We start from the raw sequence: 19,929 nt of genomic DNA, 5'->3' as shown, positions 1-19,929 counted from the left end.
CACAGGGCTGGCCCCCCCCCCCCCCCCCCAGGGCAGACAGCCCCTGCTCACAGGAAGAGGACTCACGACTCGGGCCCCAGAGCAGCCCTCCGGGTCACAAGCACAAGCAGCAGCAATGCAGGTAGTTCTGCAAGCACAGCGCCCCCAGAGCTGAACCTCACGCGGGAGAGAGGAGAAAGGCACGTCGGAGCACAGGTCTTAGGACGCAGGTCTCTGCGCTGTGGACCACGTTGTGCAAGAGGGGGGGAGGGCTACTCTCCAATTCTGATCCCACACTTGTCCAACCACAACGCGACCGTGCTGAGTTCCTGGGTGTGGGGGCAGGTGAAATCTCCGTTTGAAAACCCGCCAGCCAAAACAACCAAAACAACTTCAACCTTGGAGCGGATTGGGAGTGAAAGGCACCTTCAAATTGCCATCATGCTGGGCAGCAACGGACAGAAGCCCAGTGTCCACGGCGCCTCTGAGGAGACTATGTGGGAGGGCCGGTCTCGGGAACGGGGAGCCTGGGCCACGGGGACACAGGGGGAACGCAGGCTCCCTCCGCCGGGGCCCTTCCCCCCAGCAGAGCGCTTCTGGGGGGCCGTCGAGCCCCAGAGGGGAAAGTGAGTTGGGGGCGAGAATAGACAGCCAGGCTCCATGGGGACCGGAGGAGAACCGTGGTGGACAGGGCTGCAGCGCCGAGCTGTGCGGGCTGAGGGCAGGAAGTCCTCTACCTGCTCGCTGGTCAGGGTCTTGGGGGTGGGGGCGGGGGGTACATCATAGTTGAAAAGATCAGCTGGTTTGGGTCTGAGAGTCTGTTTCTGAAGGGGGAGCTCAGGATAGAAGGAGGCAAACGTCCCTCACAGGTGGCAAGTCTCTCGACTCTCAAGCCAGGAGGAAGACAACCCTGGCTGCGGGGAGGGAGGGGGTGGGAGGAAGGACAGGACCCGCTGCCCCGACGCGTCGTTTTCTTCTGGGCCCTCAGGGCACGTGGACAGACACTGGGGAGCCAGCCGCGCGGCTGCCTCTTCACCTTCTGCGTGGACCGGGGAGTTGAAACCGTTGGGCTGGTATGTTTACCCTTACAACACACACACATACACACACACACAAAATAAATAACTCTAAGCTACAAATTTTAAAGCAGACCTCTTTCAAATAAACTGAAAGATAAATATCTCCATCTGCAAGGCCAGCTTGCAATTCATCAACAAGCACCAAGTTACAGATTTGCTTTTCCAAAGACCGTGTTCTAAGACCCATGCTCCTGAGGGGCACCGAGCGGGAATCGAAGGGCGCACGGAAAGCACAGGCGTTTCTGGGCTCTCCCCGCCCCCCGCAGGGAAGCCCTGAACCCAGCAGGCGTACGGGGCCTCCAGGGGGGACTCCAGGAACTGTCCCGCTCCCACCGGCTGGCGACGAGCCTCAAGCGCACACGGAGCATCCGCAGTGGGGGCAAGAAAGAGAAGACAGACCAGGCAGCATCTGGGGCACAAGAACCAATGGGCCTGTAGATTTGAAAACGTTTCTGAGCCACACCTGGGCTGCGCTCCCCTCAGTCTACACTGGTGGCACTTCCTGCACACGGGCTGAACTCCTTCACCTGAACCTCCTGGGCCGGCTGTCCTGGTAACGGGTGGGGACTGCGCTGCCGGAGCAGCGGCTTCCCTGGGGAGGCTGGGGGTCAGTGACAACCAGAAAGTGTCACAAAGCAGGCAAGATGGGGAGGAGATGGCTCTACTTCACCTCTGCCCAGAGCAGAAACGTCTTAGGAAGCCAGGGTACAGTTTCTTTGGATTTGACATTGAAATTAGATTTTTTTTTTCTTTTAAATAGCTGAAATACCAAAATCAGAATGGTGCAGATCATACATGTATAGATGGCTTTTTAAACATACCACACCTTCTCACTGGTTTTCACAAATGTTTGCCCTCCTTTCCAAAATGAAATGAGAAATACATGCAAAGAGGGGTGAGGTGAGCGCGGGGTAAGGCTATGGGAAAACCGCCTCCAAGGACCAGGGGGTGGAGCCCCACGTGCCCGCTCGCCACCTGAGCAGGGCCGGCGGCGCTTTCACACCGAGCTGAGCCAGGCGACTGCCACGGACGGTGCCCACGTCTGGTCGACCCTACGTGTACATGCGGATGGGTACCTCTATGCACACAGACGAAGTCCAAACTGCTCATCTGACTGCTGTGTTCCCCAAGTAAAAGGCAGGGAGAATTTCAAACCTTACTTGGAAACCTCTTCCAGCCTTTAGGAGATCCTGACGTGCCCCAAACCAGCGCCCGGGCTTGAGGGGCCACTACTTCCGGTGCAACATCCTTGGTGGGCTGGCCCCAGCGCCCGAGCCGTCGGCAGCCACCAGCCCCACCAGTCCCCCGCCTCCTGCCCCACCCTGAAACCCAAGACTATCTGGTCCTGGTCCAGGACCCGGGCAGCACGGGCGTCCACGGTAAGAGCACACCCAGCAACGGCGGGATGGGGTGGGGAGGGGGGGCGCTGGCAGCCATGGGCTGGGTCAGCAGAAGATCTCTTCACCCTCCGCGGGCACTTCTGACGCGGGGCCATCTGGGAAGGGGACACAAGGTGAAACTTCAGAAAACTTGGCCTTTTCTTCTGCCCCAACCCAAGTTTCTAGAATGCAACAGATGATGGCCTGGTGAGCACCCGCCCCCCACCCGTATATGTGGGGGTCTTATTCAAGGGGGCTCCTTGTGCAAGGTCCTCTCACACCCTTCGCTGCCTGCTGCTCCTGTAACCGGACAAAGCATCAGACCTCCTGTGCACAAACAGACCTGAAGACAGAAACTTCTCTCTGACCCCCCACACAGGTGGGAGGGAGTGATCCTAATGAGCAGGAACTGAGGCAGCTTCAGGGGAAAGGGATGTGCAAACCGGGAGCCTCGTTTAGAGGGATTTAATGCCAAGCCCCGAGCCGGCAGGGATGCCAGTGGTCTCTCTGGGCTTCCTACCCCTAGCTTCTCTCGGGCTGGCATCACCTCCTTCCCACACCCGCCACGTGGGGGAATGACTCAGATCTCGGGAAAGGCTCACCGAGTACTAGTTATTGCATCGATGATGAGACTAGACCTAGAAAAGCAGGGAAGACTTTCATCTTCACATAGGTGAGTTTTCGTCCCTCAGCTGGGGAAGAGATGCCCCCAAATGACACCCACACTCTCTGGCACACACGTGCACACTGAGTTCCTCGACGCCTGAGAGCTCGAGCTCCGGCATCCTGTGCAGGCAGAGCAAGGGGTCTTGGGGAGGGGGCAGCTCAGCCTTTACACCCCAATGGCAAGCTCTGAACCTTTCCGTGCCACCAGCATCTGCCCGCCCTGCAGCGCCCAGGGACACCGGGGGCGCAGGGAGGCCTGGTGCGTGTGACTCACCACCGGACTGGGAGCGGCTTCCTTTGTTCTTCTTCTTCTTCTCCTTCTTCTCCTTCGGCTTAGCTAACCCAAACAGGCGGGTGGAGGCGGGCGCGGGGGCCTGGCTCTGACCCTCTGCTACTTTGTTTGTCTGGCTGGTGGAACTCAGTATGTGAAAAGGCCCCTTATCTTTGTGTGTCCGTGAGATGCTGTTCCTTTTTGGGGACACGGAGAGTTCTGAGTCCAGTGACCCTGATTTGGCTATCGAAGGTACCGATGGCATGGGGGATTCCTCGGGGTTCGGAAAGAAGGATGGGATCCTCAGCAGCTTCGTGTGTTGATGGGACACCTGCACGTGTTCAAGACGAGAGGCGTTAACCCAGGGGCTGCGGCACCCCCAGCGCCCACTAGATGCTGGCGGAGGTCAACTGCGGGAGTCAGGCTGGTGTGTACCCACTTCCTCGGACTCTAGCCCTCACTGTAAAAGGATTCTTTTAGGGCTTCTTTCCCATCACTCTACACCCCCCCTCCCCCCCCACAGAGTACCCGAGAAAGTGTAAAAATACCATCTTTGATACTGTTAATACTTTTAGTGCATGGACTTCATGTCCGCACCACAGGAACTCACGGTGCCTTTGGCAAGGCAGCTCAGAAAGGGGCTCCCATTCCCTAAAGAAACGGGAGAGCCGCTTCTCTGAAGACTGACTGACACAGAGCTGTGGAGAATTACTTCCGGGCTGAGGGGGCCTGGAGGGTGCCAGGTGGGTGGGAGTCAGAGGTTAAACCAAGACCAAGAAGATGGTCTAGTCCGTGCCTGGAGCCCTGATTTACTGGGATGCGGGGGGGGAATCCATCCGCGTGCCCTGAAAGGCAGGGTGGAGCCACGGGCTGCTCCCACCATACATCTGGGTGCCTCTGTGGGCACGAAAATGCCCTCTGGAAGGTGCCACCCAAATCTCCTGTGGCGGTCCCAGACCTGTCCGTCAACACGTGGCAAAAGGAGTGTGGACAGACAGGTGCGTCCTGTTCCAGAACAGCCACGGACCGGGCCTGACACCCACTCGGGTCCGAGTGTTTAACCCTAGGGGCTGCCCGGCCGACCAGGTCTCTCCGCAGGAGGGGCCACCCCCCCCTGGCTCTTCCCGGCCCCGCAGCGCCCCCACCTGGCAGGCGTCGTGCTCTGCCTGCCTCTGGCTGAGTCGCTCNCTCCGGCAGGAGGCGGGGGCGGAGCCCCAGCCTCTGGAGCTGGGGGCCCCTGTCCGCACAGCTGGGGTAGGCCCGTATTTTGGAGGTGGGAGGAAGTAGGAACTGGGTCTGTTAGAGCTTCAAGAATGGGAGTGAGCAGAATTTAAGGATGAACCCCAGAAAGTGCTAACTGGTCCTTACTTGGTGAGGGGCGCCCTGGCCACACACAACCCGGGGGTAGGAACACGGAAATAAACTTATCATTATACTAGAGCTTTTCTGGACAGAAAACCCCCAAACCGTGTTAGTGCCCTCCTACTTTGCAGTAAGGCTGCTAACAGCACCGCCAGTCTACCCTCCTCAGTTCTCAGAGCGGGAGGAGGCTCGGACCGCTGACTGCTGTAAGCTTTCTCATCACCGCAGCCACTCCTGTCTTGACAGAGGGTCCCCTTTGCTCACGAGCAACCTACCAACCTCCAACACCCTTACGCTGTGTCTGGAAACACGTGAAGGGAAAAGAGAAAGGCCATACCTGCAACGTGCTGAGGAGTTCGTGGAGGTGAACGACGCTCTGGACGACCTGCTGCAAAAGGAAGCAATGGACACATCATCTTGGGACTGAGTCTCAGAACCCAGCGCACTGGGTGACGCCTGGCAGCGTAACCCCCTCAACAGGGCAAGGTGCTTGCGTCTGGATGGAATGTTCCCAGACGGAAAGCAGTGGAAAGAATAAGCAGCTACAAGTGGCCAAGACATACGGAACAAGAATAAGCAAACAAAACAACTACGTGCAGGAAGAACACTGGCGCACATTACATGCAGATAAAGCACCAACTATCTAAACTGGCACAAAAATGACATGCATACAGTGTCACAGAACAGAAAGCCCATAGCAAATAATAAGAACTTAGCATATAAGTAGCGTTTCTAAATCAATGGAGAAGAAAAGAATATTCAGCAAACTGTTCTGAGAAAACTGGCTAATAAATCTTGGGGAAAAATTAAGTCGGGATCCTGGCTCACAGAAAAAACACTCAGATGAGGATGTTACGTGTAGAAAAAGAACCATAAGAGAGTTGTAAGAAAATAGAAGAAGGTCTTCTGACCGTGAGACAGAGAAGGCTTTTTGAAGAAGCAATGCAAGAAACCAAAGACGCACTTTTAACAGTCACCGTGTGAAACAGAAAATGAAAAGGTAGAAACATACTGAACAGAAAGCCAAACAAAAAAATCCTTGAATTGAGAAAGGCTCTTGGGCACCTGCGTGGCTCAGTTAAGCGTCCGACTCTTGGTTTCGGCTCAGGGCATGATCTCACGGTTCGTGGGTTCAAGCCCTGAGTCAGGCTCTGTACTGACAGCGTCGAGCCTGCTTGGGATTCTCTCTCTCTCTCTCTCTCTCTCTCTCTCTCTGCCCCTCCCTTCCTCATATACACACAGCCTCTCTCTCAAAATATATCAAAATAAAACGGCTCTCATGCATCAGTGAGAAATGAATACCCTCATAAGAAGACATAAACCAGCAATTTACAAAAGAAATCCAAACGGCCAATCACATAACCAGTTAAAACTGGTTCACCTGTATTTGAAATCAAATAGAGAAATCGCCCCTGAACTTATGAAACCAACAAAACATCAGTAAACGACTGACCCCTCCCGGTGTGGGTGAGACCAAGGCCAGCCTCGTGTGGAGGAGGGAGCATGGGGCAGCGTGTGGAGGGAACAGTCACTGCGCGCACAGGGCTATTCCTGCTGCACTGTTTGCAAAGCAGAAGAGGAAGAGCTGACTAAACTACGGTATGCAACACAGCAGCATGCAGCTGTTAAAGAGCGTATTTGTACAAATATGCTCTGGGGAAACACTTCTAAAGTGTGTTAAGAGGAAAAAAAAGGGTAGGAAGCTGGGGGGGGCACTGATATCAATTATATACAACTATTTTTATACTATTCACACCCACACAAAAATATGCATTATGTAGAAAAAAAGACTACAAATGGAAACATCAACCATTTAACAGTACTACTACTCTCAGTGGTGGGATTCTTTTATTTTTTCCCTTTTTTCCATTACCGGATATTTTTCAAACTTTCTACTATGACCACATATTCCTTTTATAATACAGTTGACCCTTGCAGTGCCTGGGTGGCTCAGTCAGTTGAGTGTCTGACTTCAGCTCAGGTCATGATCTCACAGTTCACGAGTTTGAGCCCTGTGTTGGGCTCTGAGCCTGGAGCCTTCTTCGGATTCTGTGTCTCCCTCTCTCTTTGCCCCTCCTTCACTTGCACTGTCTCTGTCTCTCTCTCTCAAAAATAAACAAACATTAAAAATGTTTTTATGATACAGCTGAACAGTGCAGGGGTTGGGGTACTGCTTCCCTCAAACAGTAGAAAATCCATGCATATGTAACTTTTGACGCTCCAAAAACTTAACTACTAACAGTCTACTGTTGACCCAGTCTTACCTATAACATGAACAGTTGATTAACCCATATTTTATATGTTACATATTACATATATACTGTATTCTTACAATAAAGTAAGCTAGAGAAAAGAGCATTACTACAAACATCATAAGGAAAACACATTTACAGTAAGACACTGTATTTATCGAAAACAGACACTGCATGTTAAGTGGACCCATGCAGTTCAAAGCCACGTTGTTCGAGGATCAACTGTACTAAGAACAAAATACAAAACAATGATCAGGCTTAGCTCTCCTAAAAACACTTTTTACCCCTGTTTTCAGTTTATTTTATTTTTTCTAATACTTACTTTGAGAAGATAGAGGGAGAGTGCGTGTGCACATGGGAAGGGCAGAAAGAATCCCAAGCAGACTCTGCACTGTCAATGCAGAGCCCGACGTGGGGCACCATCCCACAAAGTGTGAGATCACAACCTGAGCTGAAATCAAGAGTCAAATGCTCAACCGACTGAGCCACCCAGGCGCCCCTCAGTTTATTCTTAATAAACAGAGAGAGGTTCCCCAACAACAGCAGACTCCGGCTGGGTGTCCACAGGGTATAATCCATAGTGGAATGCCTTTTCTTCCCTGACCTTTGTCATGAAACACAGGGAGGAAGTCATCGAATGAAAAAGAAAGAGCTAAGTTTTGCTCAAGCAGCAGGTGGCAGAGCAAGAGTCTGCGTGCGAGTAAGTTTCTGTCATGTAGGGAGAACGCGCTGAGGGGGTTCCTTCAGACACCCCAGTGCTTAGACTCCATGCCAACAAGCAGAAAACATCCTTCTGGGTTTTAGGGGAAGAAAGGGGAAAGGCTCCCTTAATTTCAAAGTTTAGAAAAAGCTCCTCAGGGACTAAAGATACTATGTTAGAAACCCAAAGAGCCTTTGGGTAAGAACCCCACAAAGCCGCTGTCACAGACACTCCGGTCTGCTTCCACACACAGCGCACACTCAGAGCCACGCACGGGCGGCTGGCCCGGAACAGGAGCTGCTGAGGAGCAACGAGAAGGGACAGGAGTGGAACAGGTGCGATTCTGCGCTGGGCCAGCAGAGCTCAGCTGAGGAAGGTGAGGAAGACTCAGGTCAGAGCCTGCCTTCCAACGAGAGCAAAGCCATGGCTGCTTTCAGAGGGACATGCGGCCAGTGACAGGCACACCTCAAAGAAGGAAAGTCAACTCGAGGCCCCGCAGGACAGGAAACCAGTGCCCAGAATCACCCACGAGGTGACCTGCCATGTTCCACACTTGTGGCCTTTGGCGCCAGGCCCGTGTGACAGGAAACAAGGCCTCAGCCCGTGTTCACAGAAAGCGAGAGGCTGGCTTCTCAAGGACAGAATGCTGGGAGGCAACGGTCTGACCAAACTCGAGGATGGGGCCCTGGGGCCCAGGGATGCAAAGGAGAGGAAGGTAGCAGCCGGCCGTGCTGGGAAGTGCACAGATTGTAGCCTGGGGTCAGCTTGTTCACGACAGCAAGACAGGAACGAGCATTCCTAGCCTAGCAATTGTAACAAAGCCCTATTCTTAGACGGAGCCCACAATGCCCTTACCTCACTGTTTCGTTTAAGCATAAATACCAGGTTAGCATTTCCACCCTATAAGACAAAAACACATTAATTAAAAAAAAAAAATCCTGAGGCAAAACTAATATTCAATGTGTGTCCCAATTCTGCTCTGGCTTCCCATTTTCGTTCTTTCCCACCACAGCGTCTCACTGCAGGGCAATGAAGATTTGGAGAAGAACTTAACTGAGGCCCCGTAAAGAGCTCAGGCTTGGCGTGGGACATTTACACAAGCTTCTGAGCACCAGGCTAGGGCCGCGGGAGCCAGGAGCGTAAATACGGTCCCGAGCCAGAGAGGCCAGATGGCCAGTAGCACGGGACTCTGAACTGTACGGTTTGTGGAAACACGGGCTTTCCCCTTGAAGTAGGAAATGACAGCAAGTCAAGCATCCAGAACCAGATCATAGCTGACTAGCTGCCAAGATTACGAATGCAGGGCAGGTGCTACGGAGGTCTTAGATGGTGGATTTCAGAAAAATACCTTTTTCAGACCACTGTCCGACTCTGTTCTTCTAAGATCTTGGCCATCCTCTCCCTCTTCCTTCTCTCCTCCTGAAACAAACAAGTTTTTGTTTTTATTTTTCATTAAAATTTTTTTTTATGTTTTATTTTTGAGAGAGAGAGAGAGAGAGAGAGAGAGAGAGACAGCACAAGCGGGGAAGGGTCAGAGAGAGAGAGGGAGACACAGAATCTGAAGAGAGGGTTCAGGCTCTGAGCTGTCAGTACAGAGCCCAATGCGGGGCTCGAACCCATGAACTGTGAGATCATGACCCGAGCCGAAGTCGGACGCTTAACCGACTGAGCCACCCAGGAGCCCCTTGTTTCAGTTTTTAAAGCTTTGAAACAGATCACGCAAGAAAAGAATAAAATATATGTATCTTAGGGATATAGTATTTCGGCACCTTATTAATGCCAAATGGTGGCAGCTAAGTGACTATTAATAATTTTACTGAGGCACAATTAGAAACAGGAAGGAAAAACAAGTATTATTAGTCCTTTGGCCACAGCTTAGCTGAGATCCCAGGAAATTATTTTTTTATTACCCGAAGTAAGCGTGACACTGAAAGAAATTGTTAGCGTTTTAGCAGCTAGCTGCTCAAGAGGATTTCACTAGAGCATCTATTGGCTGAATGGGACTGAGGAGCTGAAGCTACCAGAGTACGTATTATGTGATGGTCAAGGATCGCCTACACCAGTACAGGTTCTAAATCACTGACCTTGTTTTTTTTGTTTTTGTTTTTGTTTTTTAAAGTACGCTCTAGGCCCAGTGTAGGGCTTGAACTCATGATCCCAAAAGAGTCCCATGCTCTCCGACTGGGCGAGCCAAGGGGCCCTGACTCATTTACCTTTAGAAGCATTCATCTGATGGCTGTCAAATCCTCCAAAGGTCTCTGCTCTCCGGGGCAAGGAAACAGGGCCGACCGGACCTTCTGGCTCAGCAGGACTGCTGACAGCCTGCCCGAGTGTGCCTCCCAGGCTACCGCTCACCAAACCCTGAAGGATCTCCACTGGAAAAAAGGAAACATGCAAAAGCGACATTTCATCTTCCAGTGAAAAAAAGAAAATCTCAAGGTAACACACAAGATGTCCAGGGAGAGCATGGTCAGAAAATTCCAGAGAGGGACTAGGTGACTCCCTTTGCCCAGAGAAAGGTCTCAGCTCAGAACATGTGCTTCAGCTGGACTCTCCTGGGAATTCTACTGGGAATAAGGCCTTTAGCCTTATTTATAGGAGGCCTAAGAAATTTGAAAGGGCACAGGGAAGACAGAGTAATTTACTGGAAGGAGCGTGGCCTTCTGGAGTCAGAGCCAAATTAGCCAAAAAGAATTCCTTGGGGGAGTAAGATGGGCCAATTTGAGAGCAGCAGCTAAAACGGGCAGGGTTCTGCCTGCTGCCACAGTGAGTTCAAGGGACCAGAGCAGAGACGTATCCAGATTCTCAAATCTGTGACCAGCGAGGCCTCTTTTCTAGAGCAGCATCCCACAGAAAGGAGAAAGCGCTTCTAGTGGGATGTTTGAGCAGGAGGGGAGCAACAGAGGAGGAGGAAGGGCCAGACGGAAAGGAGGAAGGAAACAGAGGCAGGGAATCTCCTAAGATGTCCTATTTTTTAAAAACGCCACACGGAAACAGTCAAAGGGTCCCATGAAGTGAGAACAGGCATCTGAACGGAGAAACTTGAACTTAACTTCACATAAAAACGAGCAACCGGGAAACATCAAAGTCAAAGCTCACACAAAGCTAATGAGAGCAAGCGAGAGAAGGAACGCGTGGGCCTCACTTCCCTGCGCGTGGTAACAGCACATCAGAAAACCACGTTCATAAAGCGGACGAGCTACTTACAGTGACGAGAGGACACGGGCAGGGAGGAGCCCAGGCAGGAATCAGGAAACACAGACTCAAACAAGTGGGAACAAAGAGAAACAATCATTTTAGGGACGAGAACTACAAGACGGGAGCCAACAGACCCAACGGAAAACAACTTACCCGAAGGTGGCAGGAAGAATACTGGAGCTTTAAAGATGGGAGGGAGAGAGAGCGCGAAGAGAAAGGGACAAGTACCGAGGACAGGTGGTGATGGCCCAGCAGGCAGGGCGCCGCGCGTTCTTGAAGGAGGAAATCCAAGCCCGGGCACAGGAAAGATACTACAGACTATACTTTAAGAATACTCTTTGGAAATCTGCAAACTCGGAAGCCATGCCAAGTCAGAACACTGAGCACTGGGGGCCGCCAACTCAGAACAACCTGCACACTAAGGCCTCTACTAGTAACACTACTTGGGTTTCAAAAAGGTAGTTCTTTGGGCGCTTGGCCGAAGGCACGTGACTTAACACGGGAAAAATGGAATCCTGATCCCACACTGACGGCAATGCTCTAAGTCAGAAGAAAAGGAGTAACGTTATTTACGGACAATTAAGATACCCAAGGGGAGAAAACGTGACTCGAGGATTTTCTATCCAGTGGAGTGGATTTTCAAGCAATCAGTGGCACAGATTATTAACAGTGTGGAAGGACACGGGGTACAGTTCTCGCGAGTCTTTCTGGAGAAAACCTACTGAAGGATGAGCTTCAGGCATCCAGGATGACAAACCACGTGACAAGAGCCTCAGCAGCGATGACCACCCCTACCGCCCAGACTGGTCTTAAGCTATTCATTTCTTACTTCCAGAAACACAAGCTTCTTAGAGACAAGACTCTAGTCTTCGGCAGACAACAGGAAGAGCCTAGAATATCTTCAGATGCGAAACAGCCAGGCAGCTCTTGGAAGCTACTGGGGTCGTGGCAAAAGGACTCCGAATCCAAACCACAAGGTGCTGGTTGGCAAAGGGAGGACAACTTTGAACTTGTCATAAGCAGAAGGGTTACAATGACTTGAACTCCATCACACAGGTTTCCATTCAAGAGTCTACAACAAGAGCTAAAAAGTTCTGGTCATCTTCAGAGGGTGACCACAGATCAAGTCACTATCCTGAAAATCAGTAGATAAAGGGGAAAAAAACCCAAGCGTTCTTCCTTTTGCCTTCCTTTCCCTCTACGTTACAGAGAAGGGGACAGCGGGCGATTCTGTGCTCCGATACAGCACAGCTCTGAGCGCGCGGCTCACCGCAGGGACCACGGCCGAGGAGCTCGGCCTCTGATGCAGCTGCGGGTGTGAAGCAACTAGGACGGAGGAGCGGACGCCCTGCCTGAATGACAGCCAGACTGGGGGAGGGACGACAGGTCCAAGAGCTCAGGTCCTTCAAAGGGAAACTGGGTGGGAAAGAAGGGGATGGCGGGAGGGCTGGGAACGAGGACTCTGAACAAGCCTCATGAAAACCACAAGCAAGACTGCAGTGTCTACGAAATGTGCCCGTGGCCAGAACACCATGGGCCGCGGGCCTGGGTACTGGTCACAAGGATGCTCCTCTGATAATAACTTACTAAACAAAATTATTTGTTTGGGGTTGTTTTCTGTATTTGTGCTTTATTTTACAATAAAATAGTAAAAACTGGTAGATAATGTCAGTGAATAAACCACTTTGGGAAGAGATCAGGAGGGGTGATTACCCTCATTTATTGCACTTTTCATTAAAGGTCCTCCTTTGAGCGCCTCTTCGGTGCTGGAGCGGAAGAGCACTCTAGAGCTGTGAGCTGGGGAGCACTCCTCAGGCAAGGGAGTGCTGCACTCTGTCATGTCCCGGAAGATCATCTCCTTCTCTTCCAGTAACAGGAGGATCTGCTGGTCCTTCTGCTGAAGCTGTTCTGCAGGGGACAATGGAGGAAAGGTCTGGTCACTTGACTGGGTGTTTAGTGAGAGACGACCAGGACACGGGCGCCACCTCGTGGTCATCGCTGGGACAACAGGGAACACAACACAGCTCCACCCCCAAACCCCCTTTCCATCATGAAGGCAATTTGTATGCGGAGTCTTTCTAGACAAGATCAGAATTTCCGACCTAACGAGCATGCACTTTGTTGGAAACACCCCTACCGCCTGTGTGTTTCTCAACCCACTCCTGTCTGCACCTGCTCTTCCCAAGGCTACCATAGCTGGTCCAACGAGGCCTGGATTCCATCTTCCCCCCTTGGAAGGGTCTCCCTCCCTCACTCTGATGACACACTGGTGCTCCTCCTGCCCCTGCAGTAGAAGGCCCACCCCTCTGGGCTCCATCCTCTACCTCACACACCTCCTTCTGGGATCTTCACACCCACGGCTCCAATGACTTCCCGCGTGCTGGTAACTCACGCAAAGCACCCCAAATCCTGCCCACTGCTAAGCACCAGACCACCGAGTCCCACGAGCCTGTGGCTATCCCGATGAGGTGCCCAGTCCTTGTCAGAAAGCTCTTTTCTCCCTTCTCCTCCCTCCGGCCTGTGATCTCCATCCTCCAGCTCGGCTGTCAGAGACCTGGGAGGGCTTTCGTCTCCTGCTGTACCCCGCTGTTGACATCCACCCTTCTCCCTGGGAGTCTCCCCGACAGGCTTTCCACTCCCAGGGGCTCCCTGACTCCCTCTAGCAGCTCCCCCACTGGCTTCAGTGCCAAGGAAGACAATTCAGGCTGACAATTGCTACACAGATGCTATCATTTCCTTGTTGCCGGTCAAACCCTGGCACCTGTCCAGCCTCACCCCCTCCTCTTGGCCGTGACCCCCGAGACACACCAAGCTGCCCGCTCCTCGCCAACGTGCAGGCCCTCTTCACTCTTCACCTAGCAGTGCATGTCGTCTGGTGCAGGAACTGCTTTCAGAGTCAGCTGCCTGGGATCCCCCAGAGGGAGGATGAGGGCCCGCATCCTCTGGACGGGCCTGGGGTCTAGTCCATCATTTATGCCTGTCTTCCTCACTAGCGTGGCCTTCCTGACGGCGGGGATGCTGCCCCAGGAATCTTTGCACCCCCCACCCCACAGCTCCTAATAGTATGCCTGGCCGGGTGCTTCAGACATGTCCGGAGAAGGCGGTTTTCGTCTCCACCGTATGAAACACGGGCCGATAAATCAGGTGCAACTGTGGCTTCAGCCTAAACCTGCCACACCCGCTCCCCGAAACACAACGTTAAGGCCTTCTCCAGCCACAGGACTAACTGGACTCTGCAGGTGCTGACATTTACCTGACTCTGGGCCTTATTTCTACCCAAAGCACAGCATTTGGTAAGCGCTGGCAGAGAGAGGGGAGCCCCCGCTGTTGACAGGCAGGGGAGCAGAATCCTCAGCCAGGAACCACGTGTGGGACCCGGGACTGCTTGGCCTTCAAGGGCCTCAGCTTTCTCATCTGCATAGTGGGGATGAGCATGCAGGGATGTGGCCAAGACTACATGAGACACCAGGAAGCAGAGATCGAACGTCATCGGTGGGCACACTTCTCCCTAAACAGCCTCAGAACTCACTGTGAACACACAGCATGGTCGCAGGGATAACTGATAAAAACAGTAACTGGAAAATTCTTTTCCTCTAGTACCTCTCTCTCTGTTTTAATCTTAGACATGACCGTGAGTTTCGGCAAACTCCTCTGCAACAAAGTACTAAAAAGGTCACTGGTCCAAGAACATGGACAGTGAGACGAGGATGTCCCCTTGACCTGGTGTCAGACTCCTTCGTTGCTCCTTCGTCAAAAGCCACTGATATCCCTGTTCTGAGGCACGCGCCGGGACCGCAGCCCTGGAAGCCGCTCGCAGCTTCCACCCCTGCACACGCTGCGCACACCAGGCCCAGATGCGCCCACTAGCCTCACCTTTTAATTCCCGGGCTCTGCCGTCCAGCATTCTCTTTTCTTCCTCGTTCTCACTAGGAATTCCCTCGTCTTCATCCCTGTTCCTGACACCAACACAGCACAAAACAGATCAAGAAACCCTCCCGAGGTCAGTGACCCTGGCCGCCGCCCCGGGTGGGATGAAGTCATGGGGGCTGGGACGTGCTGGGGCGTTTTCACTTACAGGGTGTTGATCGTGTCCTGAATGATGTGAATCCAGCTGTTCCGCTCCTCCTTGGAGCCGGCGTGGACTTCCACCATCTCGGGGTCCTTCATGCCCATGCTGATGAGGAACAGGCCTTTCTCTTCGTGCGCCACCTCTCTCACAATCAGCTTCTTTAAAGAGATCACCGTTGACTTCTGGTCCTGGAGAAAGGGGAGACAGCCGATATGAGAGAGGCGTGCAATCATCTAACTCTCAAGAACCACCCTGATCTAAGGTACGACCAGATGCATGATCTCACTCGTGTGGAATCTGAAAGAAACAGAACCCAAAAAAGCCCACACCAAGCTCAGGGGAAAAGAGACGGGACCTGTGGCTACCAGACGTGGGGGGGCCGGGAGGGGTCCGAAAGGCCCCAGCTCCCAGTCAGGAGAGAAGCAAGCACGAGGGGCGAGGGCTATGGCTGACACAGCTGTGCGGCACCGAGAGGGTGCTGGGGTCCTCATCACACCAGCTCCCATCTCTTCCCCGTTCCCTTCCCACGGGGCAGGCCTCCCGGACACGATGGCAGCCAAGCTCACTGTGATGAGCACTGAGTAACGCACGCAGACGCAACCACCACTCCGCGCGCCTCCCCCAGTGACCTGTGTCAGTTTCTGGGAAAAGGGGCGTTGGTTTAGCAAACTGGTGGATTTATGATCAAGAGAAAGATTTACATTTTATCAAACAGAAAATGATTTCCAAAAAAGAGATGAGAATTTGCATCTGCAGAGGATCCGACATGGCGTCTGCATGAAGAACCCTTCCGGGTTCCTCTGTGAGTCTGTGTGGCAACAATACAAACTGGCACGATTACGGGGCATAACGTGCAAGAAACACTCCGGTGACAGATTTCTTTAGATGGGATATCCAAGGCTCCCAAAGGGACCACGAGGGAACAGAAAAATAACGTTTTGGGGGGCAGGGAGGGGGAATGGCATGGATATAGAAAACTGCAAAGGAATCTGACAAATCCCTCAGAGGAAGCTGTCCCGAGCAAATTCATTTTGGGAGGGAGGAGGGCAGCGATCCACGCTCAGACTTACTACCCGTTCCGGCTGCCCTGAACCCCATCAAACAGGAGAGGCCAACAATTCAGCTTACCAATGACGCAAAGACGTATTTCTGGTCTTTTTCTTGAAGGAAAACTAAAATGTCGGTAAGGAGAACTGCTTGAGCCTCTGTAAAACGGAGAGAGAAAGAACAAGGAGTTCTTAGCGGCCAAGTGCGGTCAGAGCGCCCCTCTTAGGGGACAGTTCAGCAACCCACCCCACAGAGCAAGCCACTCGGGACCACACAGTACACTCCGCTCCTCCAAGGTGACCGATTTAAGTTTCTGTGGGAGCCATATCTGGTCATTAGATTTTCAGAGGCAGTTTGAAATGGCCGCTATCACCAAAGCCGTATCTTGAGAAAGCTTGAGTACTCAGTTCTGGAAAGATCTACCCATAAGGCAAGACTTTAAGAATAAAATACTCCCAAGATGCCTAGGCGGCTCAGTTGGTTAAGCGTCTGACTTCAGCTCAGGTCATGATCTCGTGGTTCACGAGTTTGAGCCCTGAATCGGGCTCTTTGCTGACAGCTCGGAGCCTGGAGCCTGCTTCCGATTCTGTCTCCTTCTTTCTCAGCCCCTCCCCCATGCATACTCTGTCTCTTTTTCTCAAAAATAAATAAAACATAAAAAAAAATACTCCCAGAATAAAGCTGGGAAGGACTTTAACAGATGTCAAACAGCACCACGTTCCACGGAATCCTCAGGTGGTAACAGTCCTCGACTTTTGATTATAATAATGGGACAGGCGAGGGACAGCAGACCAGAGCCACCAACAGCTGATGGAGACAAATACCTCAGTCTAATGAAAGGTGGGCTCCCCCTGGCCCCCCAGGAGAACAGAAGGGCTCCACGACGCCCTCTGGTTTCACAGGTACATGTGAACACAGCAGCTCCCCGAGCCCGCCCAATGTCTCCTAGCCAACCTCAGCCTCTCCCTAGGACACAGCCAGCTCTTCCTCTCAACTAAGACAAAGGTCTTATACTCCACTTGGATCTAGTAACCTGAAGAATGCCACAAACTCTTGATCTGTGTCAGAGTTTGAATTTTCTATTCCTCCCGTGAGGACAAAGCCTGGCATCTCTGAAGATGAGCCATCTACTACTCTTTCCTCTGGAAGGGGGCCTATGATTCCTTGAGAAAAGAATGGGGTGGACTTCGGCAGCCCCCTCGCAGGTGGTCAGGTCCCTTCCGGCCTTTTCTACCACCTCCCACAACCGGAAGCCCCTCCCCATGTAATTCACTACTAAGCTATAAGAAAACAGAAGCAAGGATGTCTCATTCCTGGGGAGGTACGGTTCTTCAGCTGAGACCACAGGAATTTCCTATGGACTACTATTAGTTCTGACATGCTCTTAAAGTTTACTTTAAAATAATTCAGGTGTCTGCCAAAACAAAAATTCCAAAACTCCCCCTCCGCCTCCCACAATATGGGGCCACCTGGGGCATGCACGCCCTCAGGGCCACCGGGAACAGGTACCGGGAGGGCCACCCTGCCTTGCTGTTTAAAATCTTTTCCTTCCTTTGCTCTAGCTGCATCGTTTCTTGTCATCCTCCTGGAGTTTACGATCTCATGAGCGATCTCGGCCTGTTCTTTCTGACAGAAAGTTAGGAACGATCCGATGGTGGCTGCTCCCGTACGCTGTGTGGATGCGGCTCCCAGGACAAATCAGCTGGTGGAGTGCTAACAAAAGTATCTGCCTCTTGCTTGCTCTTGTCTGGTACCTGCACAGACTCAGACAAAAAGCAAGCCTTACCTTTCAATCTTCCTGCCGCGTTCTTCAGAAACACATTCCCGTCCCGCACAAGCTTCTTCCGCTTCAAATCCTCCTTGGCAAACATCTGGCCGCTCTTCATCCTCATGATCGACTTGCTATCTGTCTTTGTGTAAATCTCATTGAGACGCACTTTCTTCTCGTAACTTGCCACTTTGCTGTCTACGGCTCCAATCACATCCTTCACCAGGCTCAGGGACTGAGCGAGATCTTCCTGCTCCACCTCGTTGTCTTAGAAGGGAGAAATAATCCCGTTTTTAATGGATCCTTGCAGGCAAGGTAGCCGGAGGGGGAAGCCTACCTCCTCGCTCCACACCATCGTTTCCCCAGCGTCACGGGGACATGCTACCAGAGCAAAGCCAACACACCAGAAGTCGCGTGCCTCTCCCTGTCATAAGGTTCGTTCTAAGTTACAGGTTTTCAAGGACCCAGACAACACACAATGACATGCCATGTCCTAAAGTAGGAGGGGGAGAGGGGGGAACAGTATTTTAACTCTGTCTCTGTTCCACCTCATTTGCAACATAACTGCCTCAGAGGAGCATTAGTGGAAAGAGAGACCAGTGAGTCCCGCATAAGTGAGAAATAGCAGCGGGTCCAGCACTTAGGGAGAGAGCTGGTGGGGGTCAGCACCCCGTCCAGGGCTCAGGGAGAAGGTTTCCGGTCTCTGAATCTGGAGGGAATCAGTAAGCAGTTCCTTCCTTCCTGCTACCCATACATCCTAAGTCTGGTGACCCAGCGTTTCCAGTTTTCACTTAAGAAAAGGGTTTTTAAGGTAAAACACAGGATCCTGTTTGGACCTGTGAGAACGTGCAGGAGTTCTTCACTGGGGCCTCTGGAGCCACTGGACATAGGAAATAGCAGGCAGGCCTCACACAGGACCGGGTGAGAGGGGCTCAGTTAACAGTGTGCCGGCCTCACACACGACTGGGTAAGAGGGGCTCAGTTAACAGCGCAATGGCCTCACACGGGACTGGGTGAGGAGAGGAGCTCAGTAAACAGCACGCCAGCCTCGCACATGACTGCCTGAGGAGAGGGGCTCAGTTAACAGTGCACCGGTCTCGCACAGGACTGGGTGAGGAGAGGGGCTCAGTAAATAGCACACTGGCCTCGCACAGGACTGGGTGAGGAGAGGGGCTCAGTTAACAGCACGCTGGCCTTGCACAGGACTGGCTGAGGAGTGGCTCAGTTAACAGCGCACTGGCCTTGCACAGGACTGGGTGAGGAGAGGGTGGACAGACTCACCTTTGGTACACTGCAGGATCCTCTGGAACAACACCGGGTATTTGGTGATCCGCTGCGTCACCAGCAGTATGCACTCCGGGATTCCCAGCCTCCTCACAACAGAGCTGCTCATCTTCTTCTGCAAAGGACAAAGCGGGTCAGGAGCGTCTTGAGGGGGCTGCGGCTCAACGGACAGCAACCCAGAGCCGCGCACAAGGATGGGGGTTTTCCACGTTTCACACTGATACCTTCACAAAGGCCTGAAACCGCTTATCCTTGGTGTAAAGGTCTTTAAAGTAGTTTACAGACTGGTTGTGCTGCCCACAAAACTTGCCGTATGTCTTCTTTAAGCGCTCGGCGTTCTCCCCCGAAAACTGTAGAGAAAAGAGAAGTCAGGGTGCTGAAATTTTACCACCACTTTCTACAGTTCCTGGTCTCTTTGTTCCACCCAAGGGTGGCTCCCCAAGAATTCCCTCAGAAGATGAAAATGGTGCTACAGCTTTGGGAAGCAGCCTGGCAGCTCCTCAAGAAGACGCTGAACGGAGTTACTTCCTGACCTGGCAATTCCACTCCTGGAAGGAAGGCTTACTCCATACAAGAGCTTGGATAGGAAAGTTCACGGCCGCCATACCCACAAGAGCCCCCAAGTGGAAATCAGCAAATGCCCATCAAAGGATAATCAAAGGTGGTATATACATGCATGAACGATTATTATATAGTCACGAAAAAGAATGAAATCAATGGATACATGCTGCAATACTGATGAACCTTGAAGGCATTATTCTAAATGAAAAAAGCCAGTCACAAAGGACTACATACTATCTTACGTCATTTACAAAGAATGTCCAGATTAGGTGACTCCACAGAGACAGAAAGCAGATCAGTTGATGCCCAGGGCG

General features: G+C 52.3%; 1 protein-coding gene across 1 annotated transcript in view; it reads right to left on the bottom strand.

Moving 5' to 3' along the window:
* Positions 1-1,112: 1,112 nt before the first annotated feature.
* The window catches only part of AKAP13 (A-kinase anchoring protein 13), a 236,886-nt gene continuing 218,069 nt past the window's right edge, over positions 1,113-19,929 (bottom strand). The window contains exons 27-40 of the mRNA XM_077774252.1: positions 19,279-19,404; positions 19,052-19,169; positions 17,789-18,037; positions 16,084-16,160; positions 14,962-15,143; positions 14,760-14,842; positions 12,600-12,794; positions 9,902-10,063; positions 9,037-9,107; positions 8,544-8,588; positions 5,012-5,124; positions 4,520-4,679; positions 3,378-3,705; positions 1,113-2,553 (exon numbers count right to left, since the gene is read on the bottom strand). Of these exons, the coding sequence (XP_077630378.1) occupies positions 2,504-2,553; positions 3,378-3,705; positions 4,520-4,679; positions 5,012-5,124; positions 8,544-8,588; positions 9,037-9,107; positions 9,902-10,063; positions 12,600-12,794; positions 14,760-14,842; positions 14,962-15,143; positions 16,084-16,160; positions 17,789-18,037; positions 19,052-19,169; positions 19,279-19,404 (1,959 nt within the window). The 3' untranslated portion in view covers positions 1,113-2,503. The remainder of the gene's footprint in view (positions 2,554-3,377; positions 3,706-4,519; positions 4,680-5,011; positions 5,125-8,543; positions 8,589-9,036; positions 9,108-9,901; positions 10,064-12,599; positions 12,795-14,759; positions 14,843-14,961; positions 15,144-16,083; positions 16,161-17,788; positions 18,038-19,051; positions 19,170-19,278; positions 19,405-19,929) is intronic.

This window comes from Crocuta crocuta, unplaced genomic scaffold (assembly GCF_008692635.1).
Source record: "Crocuta crocuta isolate KB4526 unplaced genomic scaffold, BGI_CrCroc_1.0 scaffold7, whole genome shotgun sequence".
NCBI classification, from domain to species: Eukaryota; Metazoa; Chordata; class Mammalia; order Carnivora; family Hyaenidae; genus Crocuta; species Crocuta crocuta.
Note: the sequence above shows the minus strand (reverse complement) of the source record. Positions and strands in the feature narration are given on the sequence as shown.